Genomic DNA, 17,674 nt, shown 5'->3' on the forward strand with positions numbered 1-17,674 from the left:
TTTGGGAGGTCACAACATTGCAGTGGAATTTCCTCAGTGTTTGCCTTCAGTACAGCAATGCTGATGCAACGCATTGGGTTTCTGACTTTTTTTCTGTTTCTGTGTTGCCAGTAATATCTGTCAAAAATGAGAATTATTTGACTGGTAATCTAGTTTTTCATTTTCACAAAACCGATTTTGTCTTTAAAACAAAGATAAATGTAGCAAGGGACAGCTGAAGGCTAATCTTACTGCTTTGAAAAACGTTGTATCTTTGCTTTGTGGTTTAATTGGTTAAATTGTTAAAACTAGTTTTCAGTAATGGTACATATTTTTCCATTACAGCTTATTTTAACATGTAACAGAATAGCTCTTATAGTAATGTCTTTCAATTTGGAAGATTAGAACCGAGTTTATTAAGCAGTTTCAGGATAATTTCATATAATGTCACTGATCTCCCTCTGGTGCCGTTTGAATTGCCTGCAGTTTTGGTGTGTGGTTGTGTGTGTGCATGCTGTGATGCCATTTATAGTGTACAGCTCTTACTCAGCTTCTCTGTAATAGGGATGGGTTACCATAGGGACGTCCCATAGTCTAACTCCCATGTGTCTTGTGTTTCCTCTCCCCACCAGTGCTCCATGTCAGACACTGTGGACAGTGCAGACAGCACAGATGCCAAGAGAATGGACATGATATACACCATAGAGGACACACCACCTTGGTACCTGTGTGTGTTCCTGGGTTTACAGGTACAAACGCATACACAGCCACAGTGATAAGCCCCAGAAGATGATTATTTACCAGCTATGACTTAACTATAGCAGTGACTGTAAAGTTTAGACTTTAAAGAAGTGGCCCTCCAATTTACAACAGTGAAATTTGACTTTACAGCAGTGACGTGTAACTTTAAAGCAGTGACCCTCAACTTTACAGCAGTGAAACTAGACTTTTAGCAGTGACCCTCCACTTTGAAGATGTGAACCTTAAATTTCAGCAGTGAAACTTATACTTTGAAGTGGTGACCCTTGACTTTACAGCAGTGACCCTTGACTTTTAGAGGGACCCACAACTTCACAGCAGTGACCCTAGACTTCACTGTGAAGTTGTGGGTCATTGCTGTAATGACCCTTGACTTTTTAAGAAGTGACCCGACTTTCATCAGTGAAACATACACTTTAAAGCAGTGACCCTTGACTTTATAGCAGTGAACCTAAATTTACTGCAGTTACCCTAGGCTTGTGTAAGATTTGATGTTCTTCATTACAGCGATAAAAAGCTAGATATTCTTTTCTTTCCACATAATTTCTCCTCAGCACTACTTAACCTGCTTCAGTGGAACTATCGCTGTTCCCTTCCTGCTGGCTGAAGCCATGTGTGTGGGTCATGATCAATGGGCAACCAGTCAGCTGATTGGCACCATTTTCTTTTGCGTGGGCATCACCACCCTGCTGCAGACTACCTTTGGCTGCCGGTAAGTGTGATTTTGTTAGAAAATGTTCCAGACACATTGAGCAATGGGGAACAAAGGTTCAAATTTGGCCTGTGTGGGGAATCCCATGCACTGCTCCACTGTCAGTGGAGTTTACCCAACTCAACTAACAAGTACGACAGTTAACATGTAACTTTATATAAATATATTAAATATAGTATGTATATATGTCTGTAATAAATATATATATATGTATGTATGTGTGTGTGTGTGTGTGTGTGTGTGTGTGTGTGTGTGTGTGTGTATATGTTTTCAGTAAATTGTGTTCATGTTTGTAGTACAAACAGTATGTTGTTTCTTATGTGGGTGGTTTTATTGATTATTTTCAGGAGGTTAGATTCAGGCTTAGTTTACAAACACACTTTAGATCGGCAAGTATTGCATCTGCTTCACTCTATTTTTGTTTGGTAGAGATATGGTAGAGAAGATGATAACATCCACTGTAGAATAGGCTAGCTACGGTAGTCGGGTGTTGCTGGTGTTGGTAACACTTTACTTGAAGGGGTGTGCATAAGACTGACATGACACATTCATAATCATGACAGGACACGTCATGAATATGAAGGAGGTTTATGTATGTTTATGACAACAGTCATTAAGTGCCATTCGCTTAATTATGACATTTTTAATGCAAATATGACATATTGTTTGAGATGTCTTTATGACAAAACTTTACCAAGACAACACAAACTGTCATAAATATGTCATAAACATGACATAGCAGATTAATTATCAAACTTAAGAAACCCCTTAGCTTTATGGGTTAACATTACTTTAAAATTTCATGTAGTTGGTTTTGACATTGGCTGTCATGAAGACAATATAACTTTTTAATGACAAATTAAATTTCGATAATAATTTGTCATAACAAAGACATCTCAAACAATGTCATATTTGCATTCAAAATGTCACAATTAAGCGAATGACACTTAATGACCGTTGTCAAACATGCATAAAACCTTCATTTTCATGACATGCGTCATGTCATGATTGTGAAGGTGTCGTGTCAGTCTTATGCTTAAAAGTGTTACTCTGGTGTTACATGTGTTCGGCCATACACTGATTTCATAACCTACCCCACCCACTCTATCGTTCAGCTTTTTATAGAAATATAAACCATTTAGTCAGATTTCACTCATCACATGACAAAAGTAAGGAAAGATAAAAGAAAGAAAGACAACACACCCTGACTATCATTGACTAATATCTTTTGTTGTAAAATGTGCCGTCAGTAATGCCGCCCACTCCTTATACAGTAAATGCTCCTGTGATGGAACTTCCATGAGCTTTAGAAAATCACAAAAACTAAGTCCATCGCCACAAAACAGGGAGCAAAGTCTTCAATTGTGACAGTCTTTAATGAATCTTTCTTACACAAGAAAAAAAGTGATCAAGCCTCATTAGAGAGGAAAAAAATAAAAATCAATTTTGGTTACATCACAGGAAATGGCCTGTATTCAAAAAGGACATAATAGAGCTTGAGCCTCTCAAACTTACTGAGGACCAAAATCAGCACCACTTTTCCAGGGTACAATGAGTACCAAGACTCTTACTAGACAAGACATACACTGAATTAATTGGAGGTGGCCAGCACAAGGGAAGCAAAACCATACAAATTCTCACAACAGTAACAATACAAAACCTGGAATGAACACAATACATTAACTAAATTTAGAGCCATAGAATTCCATTAACCAAAAGTCACATTTTCCAATGTCCCCTCCATTACGTCAAAGTTGGTACATTCTCACTTCCTTTAGAATTCCCATGAACACAGATCAACTTCTTGTTTGAATCTCTGTGACTATGCTGGTCCATTCCCACAACAAACCAGGTACTAAAACATTTTAAAGTCATCTTAATTACAAGATGAACTTTAACAATTTTAGCTATGTTTATGACAAATAAAGATCTTAAACCAAACCAATATAGTAATGTCCTTTTATTTATTGATCAATGCATAGATTAATGTGTGGCATAAATCCTGGCCATCACAGCTCCTGATTGCGAAAGTGTTAAGTGAGCTCACAATCAAAAGTTATTTCAATATCTCAGTCGATACCCCAGGTCCACAATACCAGTGTTGTCTCAAGTTCATCAGTGGAAACTCAGTTTTCAGAATTGTTATCATAAAACTGCCTGTTTACAATGAACGCACATTATTAGCGCGTTGCGATGCAGGATGTCTTGTGCTTGTGGTTTGGGTAGGCAAGTTAGAACAATGGCACAAACGTCATGACCTGACAAAGGTGAACTTAGAATTTACAGTCTTCAATGCTGTAATTTTTTTTTCTGTGCATGTCTGGACATGTTATCTCATTGTGATGTAATCCTACTCAGTTTTAGTCTGTTGACAGTTCAATACGCATTTCCATAATGTATGTAAAGAAGAAAAACTTTATAGTCTCCTTTTATTCCTCTTTTTACTATATTGTTGTTTAGTTCAATGCTTAGTACTTTGTCCGTTTTTTTCCCCCTGTTGTTCCTCCACCTTACATTCTGTTATTTTGATCTCTCTGTCTTTATTTCCCTTTCGTTTCCCTGTCTCCTGCTGAAAGTGAAGTGACCCAGTAACCTAGATTTGGAAATATTTCACTCGGTTCTGTGAAGAGGAAGGTTGTTCCTGTTGCATAAAGGTTTTATTTTTTTCCTCACTGGCTTTAGTTTAGCACACAGCCTAAAACACAAACTGGGTGCGTAGAGCATTCCTGCGTGCACTCTTAAATGCATTCTCTTCTCCAATTACAATTTTCATTTTGTCTGGTTACATTTTTTTGGAGAGCTGCTTTTGTTGGAACAAAATCGAACTGAGGTGTAGCAGGAGGTCTGGAGAAAATTGTTCTGTTCAATTTTAGCTGTGGTCATCTGTGGATCTTTCAGGGTCTTTAATCACTCCGTAATGAAGGCCTTCGGCTCTTTATAGTGCTACAATTCAGGCAGCAAACAGCAAACTGGTGCTGTTTTAGCCTGGTAATACCAAACTCTGCTACTTCGCTTTGCTTCGTAGACCGAGTCTGGAATGGCATAATTGAAAAGTGTTTTCTTTCTCGTGGGGGGGCTTTTCTGAAGTACAAAATCGGTTACCCGTAAGCCAATCACATAACGCAAACACCTCTCCAACTTAAAGTTGACCTCCATTCAAAATGTTTAACAAACACTCTTCTTGTTCGGGCTTCAGGAATATTCTCCACAACAGAGCGTATTGCGTCCCGTGTCTCCATATCCGCGGTCGTTTTCGATTTCCCTAACCTAAAATACCATCTTAAAATCTGCGCTCAGTGTCTATGCCCGCCCTCTGTTCATTGATTGGTCGGCTGTCTTCAGGCCGGAAGGAAAGCGACATATAGCTCAGTTATCTCAGACTGAGTACAGAAGTGAACTGAAATTGATTGAAGGACAAAGTCTGACATAGTCTGGCTAGTGCTGTTTATTGTGGCTTGAGAATGAGGAAAGGACACAATATGAGAGATTTTAAAGTGTTCCAAGATGAAATTCGGTGGATTTCTGTTTTTTTTTTCTCCCTCTCTTATGTTTCCTAGGCGTATGGTTGGCTATTAAATTTGTTTCTAAATGTACGCATGTATTATTTTCATGTTTTGGCCAATTCATGCCCAATATTAAAATGGTATCATTTTAATTTGAAATTCAGTCATATAGATAATGATAGATAATTTGCAAACAACAAATCTCCAATATTGACCAATAACTGTTGTAGCATTAATTATGTAAGCAATAAGGTACGAGAGGCTGTGCCGCTTTGCGTCGTGCCTAACAACGCCCTTCAGCTGTTACTTATTCACGACACAGCACTTGCCTCGAGTACCTTATTGCTTTTATAAAACGGTTACCACACAATAAAAATATTAAAGAAAAAAATATGGGTAACTCTCTAAGGTAAGGGTACATGAATTATCTTGAATTCATGTGTAAATTAATGCATGAATCATGCATTAATATAGCATGAATTATGCATTAATATCTCATGAATCATCAGGAACTAACACAAGTTCAACGTTTTTCATTCATGACTTCATAGATGAACAACAACTTAATTTAAACATGAACTAAGATGAGCACATCATCATGAATTATGATTTATTACTCATGATCATGATGTTTTCTTTGTTCACAGTTATGCCACCATTATATCACATAGTTCATCAGTAGACCTAGTCACTACTTTAGTTAAGGGGCAACACACATGATGAAGTCATTGATAGATAATGCTTAGTTAATGATGACTTCTGTATTTGATTCATAATTTGTGTGCTATGACCTGTGATTTTGGGATCTGTCCAATTCAGTAGTCATCATTAACTAAACATTATCTATTATCATGTGTGTGGCCCCTCAACTAAAGTGGTGACTAGGTCACTGACCTAGACAAAGATCAAAGAAAACATCATGATCATGCGTAATAAATCATTATTCATGATGATGTGCTCATCTAAGTTAATGTTTAGATTAAGGTGTTGTTCATTCATGAAGTCATGAGTGAAAAATATCTAACTCGTGTTAGTTCCTGATGATTCATGAGATATTAATGCATGACTGAATGCATAATTCATGCATGAATTTATACATAAATTCATGATAATTCATGTTGCCTTTATGTAAAGTGTTACCAATATGGGTGTTAGTGCAACTTTCGTGAATAAAACAATTAAAAGCCTTCCTTCCGCTAGAAATAAATAGTCCCCTGACCGTGAACTGCAACAATGATCCAATGTGTAATATAATATGCATGAAAGCTCATATAAAAACAACAAAGGAACTGCAGTGTTGCACAGTGATAAATAAAACCGTTGGGTGAAGCGGTCATAGCCGTTTTTTATCATGAATAAAGCACAACTATTGACCAATCAGAATCAAGGATTGGAATTAACCGTTCTATAATGAAAAAAAATCTCACATAAAGGCTGTTCTGTAACCTTCTAGTCATCAAAGAATCCCATAAAAAATCCTCCTCAAAAATATTAAGATGAAATGGTATTTTCTAAATGAATAAGAGTAAATGTTTCTTGATCATGAAATCAGTATATTAGAATGATTTCTGCAGGATCTGGACAATGAAGACTGAAGTAATGCTGAAAATTCAGCTTTGCATTGATAAAATATTAAAATCTGAAATTTTCTTAGTTATTTTGTATATTCGTAAAATTTACAAACCATTAGACAGTGGGTAGATCAATGTGGAATGTCCAGCACCTCCATTGCCCTTATGTGGCCTCACCTCTGATTTGAATAAGGATTGTTAAAACAAACGAGTGCATGCTGGTCCCTTATAAAATAAGTGGTGCTTTGGATCTGTTTAGGCTTGTACCAAACTATAAAGCATCAATCACTGCAATTCAGGAAACACTTATTTCCTCTGCAAGTTGCCACTGTTAATGTTTTGCTGCTGTAATTCACTTTAATGTAATTTATGGTGCCATACAGTTTTATATGACATAAAACCCCAACAGTGAACCATGAATTGACAGTGTACGTGTATAAGGAATTTGGAACACGCACATTAAATTGAAAAATGAGGAAGGTGAGTATCAGAGGTCTGATCTTTTAGGCTGTTCATGTCATAAAGACATTTAGACATGGCCTGTTCTGTGTCTTGCACTCGATGTTCTTTTGTGGCCACTTTGCCCAATGTGTAAGAGGGCCGTCTGATGTCTGTCTTACGCATTTGATCTCTCTGTTCTGACGTCACATGCTCATGGCACATGCTGTCTCCAGGGAAACCTGAGCAAGTGGCCAAAAAAAAAGGGAAATGAGAGGAAGATAATAGTGGAAAGGACTGGGCAAGTGTTTCTGTCAGACCTGTGTGCTGAGTCACTGTATGTGACTGGCCTTTATGTTCTACCTATATATTAACTAGTATATTTCAATTTAGTGTGTTTTTATGCCTGAGTTAGTAGTTATCATTAAAATTTAAATATATATATATATATATATATATATATATATATTTAATGGTTTTTGTTGAACATGCATGTTTTATTTATTTATTTTTTTTACGAAAATAAACATATTAACTCAAATAAAACAATAGAAAAAATAACCTTAAACTTATTTTACTTAGTTCTAAAATCACTAAAACAAATAAGTAAATTAAAACTATAAATGCATTAAAAGACAAAAAACACAACAACAAAATACAAAAACTTTTTAACTAAAATCAAAATAAAACAGAAATCTAATTGAAAATCTTAACAAAAACTATTATAGTATATTAATGATACTAAACTCTGTACTACTGATACCTGATACATGTTGCATCTGATTAAACGCTTTAATCATAAACAGTAAATTTTAACCTTAAACTTTCTCTCTATTTGGACACATATTAATGCAAACCTTTTTCAATATAATCTGTATTATTTTATTCAATTTGTAGATTTTGTAAAACATGCTTTTTCTTTAAGTTGCATTTTTATTATCATGGTTGCACAACGCTTTATTTTAGTGTTCGTAAGTAGAGATAAGGGGGAAAAGAATGAGAGCGGGAGTTTGGCTTTGTTTTGTAGACTTCGACGACAGATCAGTGACGTATGAGAAGTGTGTGTGTGGAGACATCTAGTGGTTTGAGCAAAGCCACTAAATGTCTCACTCATGAGCATTACAATGAATATGTATCAATTCACAAACTAATTTCTCTGCTGCCTTTAGTTATTACACTAGTTTTCTAAATGTTTCTAAATTTTCTAGAAAGTAATTTTGCTATATTTTGCATATTTATATTAAATATCATAAAAAATAATATGATATACTTGTTAAAGATGAATAAATTACTATTTACTGTATTTCTTTTTGGATAGTATTTATTTTGAAATGATCAGGGGATTTGCCAGTGTCATGTAAGTGGCGTAAATCTTTGAAAACATTTGCTTGCTTCATAGCAAGTTAACTTGATATCCAAAAGCAGATCTGTATATAAACTAAATGGACAAAAGTATTGGGACACACCTCTTAATGATTATATTCGTGTATTTTTGTCAGACCCATTGTCACAGGTGTATAAAATCAAGCCCCTAGCCATGCACACTGCACTGTAAATAATTAAATGATCAATAAGTTATGACAACATGTTTTTACATTGCTTCAACTCATCAAAATAAATAAGCAATTTACTTCTTTTTTTTTTTTTTTTTGTATAAGTTATACTAGATTCACCTAATTTTTCAGTCAGTTAATGTAATATAAGATGAAATTACTTAAACATCCAAGGTGATTGTCCTTAATTTAAAGGGGTCATATAATGATGCATGCACTTTTTCAAGTTGATTGGACTGAAATGTCTGTTGGCAGTGCCTGTACACAACCATCATATAATGATAAAAATCTATCCAGTGTTTTTGTTTTAATCTCCTTATATCCGCCTTATATTGTTTTAATCTCCTCAAATCGAGCCTTTTGACCATGTGACGTCACACTGTCGGACGCCCCTCCCACGATTGTTGACTGACAGCAGCGTTTCCACACAGACCCGCCACTGAAGACGCAGTGGCTGAGTTTTATTTTCGAAGGGAATATTCCCCACGAGCAACGTCACTGCTTTCATGTTTGCGCGATTCACGAATCTTTTCTCACCAGACTGCTTTATAAAGGAAGATCTTTATGAAGCTTTTATATTAATCTTTGCAAATCATTTGCACGCTTCACAATGAATACGGCATGTGTTCTATGTAGTTTACGACGCTCTCAATATAATTCATAATCTCGCGTTTATAATGAACAATGCGTTATGGTTTTTGTGTAATTACAAACTGAGTACGTGAGTGCATCAGTAAACGCATAGCGTTCGTACATCTCACTAAGTTACTCTACCCTGCCAGTACACAAAGATAGATCAAAGTGACATTACGTTAACCAACCATTCAGAAATGTCCTTTTTGAGTCTTAATTGTCGAAGTTCTTTGCGGCCGTCATCTTGTTCCGGGTGCGACTTTGGTTCAAACTGATGCGGTTGAACAGATGTGTCCTCAGAGACTCCCGCTGCCATTCTTCCTCCAAAATATACTCTCAACTGTTGTCAAGGCAACACTCGACGTGCATTGTGTCAAAACGCCCGCAGAACAGAGGGGTGGAGTGAGCGAAGCTCATTATCATTTAAAGGCATATGCACTGAAACGGCGTGCTGAGAACGGAGATGTTTTTGACCAGGTAAAATGAGTGTTTTATTGCAATACTAATGGGAATTTTTAATTAAAGTATATTACAAAGTTTTCATTTAGACCCTAAAGAATCAAATGAACTTGTTTGAAATGGCATTTTATGACCCCTTTAAGGCAGCAACTTTTTTTTATAGTTTGCTTATACATATCTGTGGGGTAAAAATTTGTCTTTTTTGAAGAGCTCAGTGAATCATGGTACTGTGATAGGGTGCCACCTTTGCATTAAGAACCTTCGTGAAATTCGTCCCATATTACACAGTCAACTGTAAATAGTATTGTTGGAAAGTATTTAGGAACAGTAGTTGAAGAGTTCTGGAGTTCTTGAAGAGTAGCTCAGGAGTGACCTCATGATGGGGGTAAAAGCTTTTCTTGTCAGCCGCACATAATAGATGCTTCCAAGGCACAAGAGTGGTGGTTGTTGTTTTGTAAGGGTATGTGTTCTTGTGATTTGCTTATTGTGTTTTTGTGTGTGTTTTGCTTCCAGGCTTCCATTGTTCCAAGCTAGTGCTTTTGCATTTCTAGCCCCATCAAGAGCCATCCTTTCACTGGATAAGTGGAAATGTAACACAACAGGTACACATGTCACACATACATGGGTTCCCACTTGCAGAAAGACTTTCCCCATGTCTTAAATATTGCCCCTTTATGAAAAATTGTATTTCAGAATATAAACCAGCTCAAAAATACACTCAGTCAAAAAATATAGGTTACACATTATTTTTTAAGGTGTCGTTGTTGCAGTGTAATTAAGTACTGAGTAATATTAATCAACTACATGTACTTACTATAGGGTTAGGGTCAGATTAGGATTTGGTTGAGGGTCAGATGCTTGTAATTATGCATAATTTACTTCTATTGCTATGGTAAGTACATGTCACATATAACAAGGACACTGTAAAATAAAGTGTTACCAAATATATTATTATTATTTTTATTTTTATTATTGACAAAATCCCCAAAATATCAAGAGCTAATTTTTGTCAACCCCAAGCTTAAAGTATTCCTTTTTTTCAGGACTTAAAAGGGTCTTAAAAAGCCTTAAATTTGTGGCAACCCTGCTCACACTTATGTAGCTTTTCAGTCAGTAATTGCATTATCATGTTTCTCTGCAGGTTTTGCTGTATTAAATGCCACAGAGCTGCCTCACACAGAAGACATCTGGTACCCCAGGATACGAGAGGTGTGTTAAAACAAAGAGACCAAAAGAGATGAGAACAGAACTATTTAATAAGGAACTTAAAACCGATAGAGGAAATGGTGTGAAACTAATGAAATATAGTGGAAAGTTAAGGTCTATAGTGGGCTTTAACAGGATTGCTCCATGGGATTGTGGGACCCTAGGTGCTATCATGAATGAATGAGGAAATTCATTATGTACTGCTGTACATCCAAAGCACTTTACAATCATATCAGTGGATCTCTCCTCAACCACCACCAGTGTGCATTATCCATTTGGATGATGCGACCGCAGCCACAGAACAACGGCTCGATACACACCAGCTATAGGTGGAGAGGAGAGAGAGAGAGAGAGAGAGAGAGAGTGATGGAGCCAATTCAGTTGATGGGGATTATTAGAAGGCCATGACTGATGAGGGCCAATGGAGGGAATGTGGCCAGGACACCGGGGTTACACCCCTACTCTTTATGAGAAGTGTCTTGGGATTTTTAATGACCACAGAGAGTCAGGACCTCAATTTAATGTTTCATCCGAAGGCCTGAGCTTGTTACAGTATAGTGTACCCATCACTATACTGAGGCTTTAGGACCCACACAGACCACAAGGTGAGCACCCCCTGCTGGACTCGCTAACACCTCTTGCAGCAGCAACCTGGTTTTCCCAGGAGGTCTCCCATCCAGGTCAAGGTCAAAGTTTATTTCTAAAGCACATTTTAACAACAAAAATGTTGACCAAAGTTCTTCACAGATACATCAAAAATACTGGTACTGACCAGGCTCTGGCCTGCTTAGCTTCAGTGGGCAACCAGTCTTGAGCTACAGGGTGGTTTGGCTGTAGGCGTAGCTGGGACATGATCATGAACATGGCTATAATGTAAAAAAATTGTCATGACATCAATAGGACCACTATCACTGCAAATAAAAAAACTGGATCGTTAACCAATAGCATGGCCGAACCCAGAGTTTCTCTGCAGAACTTTACCCAGAGCATTACACTCCCTCCACCAGCTTGTCATCGTCCCATGTGATGTAAAATAAATCAGGACTCACAAGACAAGGCGCACTTCTTCCACTGCTCTAAAATCTAGTTTCGACACTCTGGTGCCCATTGAAGGCACTTTTGACGGCGTACATAGTGTGATGTAACACATCCCAACCATAACCATCATTATCGTTGGCTCGGACCAGACAGGAAAGCCTCCGTTGTCCTCGTGCATCGGTGAGCATTGGGTGCCCAACACCCTTTTGCTGGTTTGTGGTTTGTCCCTTCTTATACCACTGTAGGTAAATTCTCACCATGCTGACTAGAAGCAACACACAAGCCATGCCAGTACAGAAATACTCTGACCCAGTCGCATAAGAGACTTTTTGATCTATATTTATTTGATCTATACAATGAAAGCAGTAATATTATGAAAGAAAAACATTTAAAATAACACTAATATTTTCCCATGACCCTACAGGAGATTGGATGGATGGATGGATGGATGGATGGATGGATGGATGGATGGATGGATGGATGGATGGATATCATCAGTGTTGAAACAGTGCTGCTTAATATTTTATTTATTAATAAAGTTGCAGAACATTAACCAGAATAGGAAATAGAATAGAACATTGTTCTATTCATTACCCAGAATAGAAAATAGAAATGTGTGTATATACTGTCACTAGTATATACAATTATATAATAATATGCATATAACTTGCAATAAAAATGTAATTAGCATACAAATAAAAGGAATAACTGTAGACCCAGGCCAGACCTTCTTTTGAAGTAATGCAGTGATAAGTGTTCAAATACTCTTAGAGGCCACTATAAATATTGCTTCTAAGGTATGAATACAATTTTGCTTGTTTTGTTGTTGTTTGTTTCTTTGTCTGTCTTTTAAGAGACTTGTGTAAACAGATTCAATATTGATTTTGGTCTAAACCGTGGCAGACATGAAGATTAAGCAACTTGAGCTGAATTCGATTAAATGGGGCATTACGCTGTCCAGGGACGTGCACAGGAATTTTGAGGGGCAGTTGCTCTGACCTGAAAAAAGGGCACCCCCCTCCTCCTCCCCCCTCATGGGCTATATGAAGGAATATATTCAGTTGAATTTGTCACCTTCCAAATTGCCTTATCTGCCCGTGTTTATGTCCAAACGCAATGCCTTATCTTATGGTCTTATTATTATTTATAAAGATTGCAAAATGTCAGAGATGAGACAAATGAGCAAAAGAGTTCCTCATATTGTTGTTTATTGTTTTTTTTTAATTATTATTATTTATTTATTTATTTGAAAAGAAATAATCTGGATTGAATGGAAAAACTCGAAAAAAAACGCTTAGATTTCGGGAAAAAATACAATCCTTTTTTGCCAATCCTGACCTCCCCCTGCATGGGGCCCTAAGCAAAATTCTGCTAAGGGGCCCTCTACCTGATCTGTGATGCCGTGAGCCATGTAAACCATTTGCCATTGCCACTCAATACCGCCCATACAATCCTCCCTCCTTTAAACAAAACAGTCAAAGAACAAGTACAACAATATAGAACAGAATGAGGTTCAAACAAACAATATTTACTGAATAAAGCATTTTTATAGAATGTTAAGATAACAAGTGAATATTAACGTAAACATAAAGAAGAAGAAAATAATAAAGTACAACCCTGAACTTTGGCTTTTGGGATTAATTTTGATTCACTCTACAGCCAGGGTATTTTCGGAATCAGTAGCCTATGATTTTTATTTATTTATTTTTTTTATGCATGTTGAAGCAAATCTTGATTTATTGTTATTTACTGAGGGATTTGCATTCATATTGACCAGAATGTCCAGCTAATCATCATTTTAAATTCAATATAGCCTATAAATCAATAGTCAATCAATGTCAAATTGCCAATACATTGGTTTCTATCTTGCATAATTAGTGCAGTTGTTTAGAGTTTTTAACTAAACTGAGACTAGATAATCAGTGTCTTTATAATGTGTACTTTGATTGGGAGTGCCATCATTCACATATTGTACAGTATTTCTGGTCTCCACATTTCTGCTTGAAAAATGCCAGTTTCATTTCGTGCACGCGCATATGAACGCAACACACGCGACGTCGTTATGTTTTCCGAGCTGCAGTAAACAAACACTGTTGTTGCACTTTGTCGTTTCTCAAAAACAAAACGTAATAAATAATGGTATTTTACTCTCACTTTTGTCAGGCAAAAAGTGATGCAAGAGATGCACTGCCTGCCCAGATAGGTTAGCAAGACCAAAAACCATCAAACTTTGCTGACATCAAACTAGAGAGGAAAGAACACATGTTTACCTGACTGCTGTTCCCGCAATTCACTCTCATGTTTTTCTTCTTCCTCTTTTCGTGACGAGAAGGAAAGTTTCGCTTCATTTTGTCATGGACTTCGTACACAACATTAATTAGCGCGCGACACGAGATGGAGGCGCGGCCTGAGTAATTTGCGGTGCCTTACCATACACACCGGTCGCGTGCAGTCTATGGTCGCGTGCGGCACTGCAGCCACGTAAACAGTTTGACTTTCACTTTCAGTGCCCGAATGGAAGTGAATGAGGCTTTGCGATTTTTATATTATTTTTTTGTCTAGGCCTACGTGAAATTCTCCATTGTACGATTTTTTTTTTCCTCGGAAGGGCAACCTGAGTCGAGAAGGGCATATGGGCAGTTGCCCGGGCAACCTGAGCAACCCCCCTGTGCACGTCCCTGACGCTGTCTAGAGGACTGTCAATGTTACTTTTCTACCTTAATGGCTTTAACCTTTACCACTTTTTATTATCAATTCCTTTTTTTCTTCTTTGTTTGGTTATTTTAGATTGTTTGTATGATTAGATTTACTTTCTCTCTCCCGCTCTGTAGATCCAGGGTGCTATAATAGTCTCATCTCTAATCGAGGTGGTCATAGGGGCCTTGGGTTTGCCAGGTGTCCTGTTGAAGTACATCGGGCCGCTCACCATCACACCTACTGTCACCCTCATCGGACTCTCCGGCTTCCGGGCTGCTGGAGAGAGGGCAGGCAAACACTGGGGCATTGCCATGCTGTGAGTACGACTTGCACACAAACACGTTTGGCTGTTTATGTAACCAATCTTTGGCTCTGTGGACTCATCGTGTAAACTCTCTCTCTCCGCTCTTCTAAACAGAACCATATTCCTGGTCCTGCTGTTTTCTCAGTATGCTCGTAACATCCAGTTGCCGCTCCCTATCTACAAATCTAAAAAAGGCTGGACGTCTTACCGTTTCCAGCTGTTCAAGATGTTCCCAGTGAGTTTCTCCACATTAATCCAAGATAAGAAAGCTCATAAAGATGTAGAGAATATATACACGGTACCTGTCAAAGGTTTGTGTACATTAAACAAATCGTTTTCCATTTTAATGTATTTTAAAATGTTGTTTATTCCTGCATCCTTACTTCAGTCTTCAGTGTCACATGATCCTTCAATATGCTGCTCAAGAAACATTTCTTCTTATTATCAATGTTGAAAACAGTTGTGCTGCTTATTGTGAAAATGGTGAAACTTTTCAGGATTCTTCGATGAATAGAACGTTCAATAAATTGCATTTATTTGCATTATTAAATGTATTTATTACATTTATTAAACTGAAATCTTTTGTAACACTATAAAGGTGATCTAAATCTCTTTTGCTCAATTTAATGCATCCTTGATGAATACAAGTATTCATTTCTCTCTTTTTTTATCTTACCTCAAATGTTTGAATGAAATCATTGTTTCCACAAAAATGCTAAGCAGCCCGTTTTCAATATTGACAACAATATAATACATGTTTCTTGAGCAGCAAATCAGCGTATTATAAGGATTTGTGAAGTATCATGTGACACTGAGTAATGATGCTGAAAATTCAGTTTTGCATCACAGGAATAAATTACATTTTTAAATGTATTAAACAGAAAACAGAGAGTATTTTATTTCAAAATTTTACTGTTTCTACTATATTTTTGATTAAATAAATGCAGCCCTGGTGAATATAAGGGACTTTCAAAATATTAAACCAATTTAATGTAATTGTAATTCCAAACTTTTGTGTCGGTATGTGTGTGTGTATATATATATGTGTGTGTGTGTGTGTATATATCATTATTATTATATTTTATAATAAAATTATATTTGTTGTTGTTGCCAAAATTGTGAAAGAATATGAGAATAATTACAAACAATAATAAAACACCAAAATCTCATAGCAGCTGAAAGTAGATTGATTTTTATATATATATATATATATATATATATATATATATATATATATATATATATGTGTGTGTGTTCAAGCGATCATCTCTGATTATTTTCCCTCTGCAAATGTTGCTTTTTTAATCTATTGGCAGGTAAATGTGTGAGACATCTCAAAAATCAGTTTACTGCATCTTTTATTTCTAAAGTGATCCTCATTCCCATGAATGGAATTATCATGCTCATTAGCAGTCTGGTGTCTCCAGCTCCCAGTAGCATGAGTTGGCACTTTCAGACCCTTGGCAACGCTCATAATCTTGTAATCTCTGACGACAGCCGTAATTGCCATGCTGTTTCAGAGATGAGGTCTTTTGGGGCCTGGGTTTTTTAATGGAAACACAGCAGACAATGACATGGCAATGAAAGTAAGCGTGGGAGCCAGATAGAGGATAGCCAAAATATACACAGATTGATCCTTGACTATTTGGTCAGTGTTGTCTGCTGTTGTTAAGGAGGTTGGATAACATGTCTGGTTTTGTGTTCAAAAGTCTGGGTTTCTTTTTTTAAAGTTGTTGGGTTTCTCTCTCTCTCTCTCTTTCTCTCTCTCTCTCTCTCTCTCTCTCTCTCTCTCTCTGTAGATCATCATGGCTATCCTTGTGTCATGGTTTCTGTGTTTCATCTTCACGGTAACTGACGTGTTTCCTCCTGAGAAGGGCAAATATGGGTTCTACGCCCGAACAGATGCTCGACAGGGCATCCTGGCAGCCGCTCCCTGGTTTAAAATACCTTACCCCTGTAAGTGTGTGTGGTTCATTAATATATAATATACAGTGTATGTGCATATCGAATCTGGTCCACTTTAAAGGGGTCATCGAATGCCCATTTTCCACATGTTGGTATGATTCTTTGGGGTCTCCATGTAAAGTTTGTAACATACTTTGGTTAAAATTCCTCAATGGTTGTGTAAAACAACACCCTTTTTACACCCTCAAAAACAGCTCTGTTCACAGCGAACCGTTTCAGTGCATGTCTCTTTAAATGCTAATGCGCAAAGTAATGCTAATGCATTAAAGTATCACAACGTAGCAATGTCCTAACACCAAATTCTATTGAAATATGTAGAGTTATTAGCTACATAGGTTGCTCCGTGACATTTAGGAGGATGATGCCTATGTAGGCAGCTCACTATGAAGTAGTGCTGTAGCGGCGCGTCGATGATTCGACGTCAAAATTGCGTCGACGTCATATTTTTGCGTCGACGCTTCTTTATTTATTTATTTTTTGCATGTTCCCGGCGGTACAGCTTGCCACACACACGTGGGAGGCCGAAACATTGCAGAATAGAGGACGAAGACAACTAGAAGTGAATGTGCTATCCATTAAATGAATCACACACAGTAAACAAACCCTTAAGAAAAAAAAAATTGCAATTTAGATGCGCAAACTGGGTGCCGGTGTGGTGAGACGTACAAGCTCGGGCAGATTCGGCTTGAAGTCGTTTCCGGATGCGACGCCGGGCGCGCTGTTACAAAAAAAAGGCGTACACACAGCCAGCCACAGTCTTGAGTCTTCCTGGTCTTGCGCACCCAACGCATCATTTTTGCCGTGCGCACATTCGCGCTCGTGCGGACGTGTCGAGTACAAACAAGGCTTTACTCCGT

At 37.3% G+C, this 17,674-nt stretch overlaps 1 protein-coding gene across 2 annotated transcripts in view; it reads left to right on the top strand.

Annotated features, from left to right (window-relative positions):
- Positions 1–17,674, top strand: part of slc23a2 (solute carrier family 23 member 2) — a 54,483-nt gene that overhangs the window by 26,814 nt on the left and 9,995 nt on the right. For both annotated transcript variants that reach the window (XM_039681726.2, XM_039681733.2), the window contains 7 exons: positions 612–728; positions 1,293–1,450; positions 10,121–10,209; positions 10,749–10,816; positions 14,683–14,864; positions 14,967–15,087; positions 16,652–16,808. In XM_039681726.2, coding sequence (XP_039537660.1) covers positions 612–728; positions 1,293–1,450; positions 10,121–10,209; positions 10,749–10,816; positions 14,683–14,864; positions 14,967–15,087; positions 16,652–16,808 — 892 coding nt within the window. The remainder of the gene's footprint in view (positions 1–611; positions 729–1,292; positions 1,451–10,120; positions 10,210–10,748; positions 10,817–14,682; positions 14,865–14,966; positions 15,088–16,651; positions 16,809–17,674) is intronic.

The sequence above is a fragment of the Pimephales promelas genome, chromosome 14, assembly GCF_988280905.1.
Source record: "Pimephales promelas chromosome 14, fPimPro1.hap1.1, whole genome shotgun sequence".
Classification (NCBI taxonomy): Eukaryota; Metazoa; Chordata; class Actinopteri; order Cypriniformes; family Leuciscidae; genus Pimephales; species Pimephales promelas.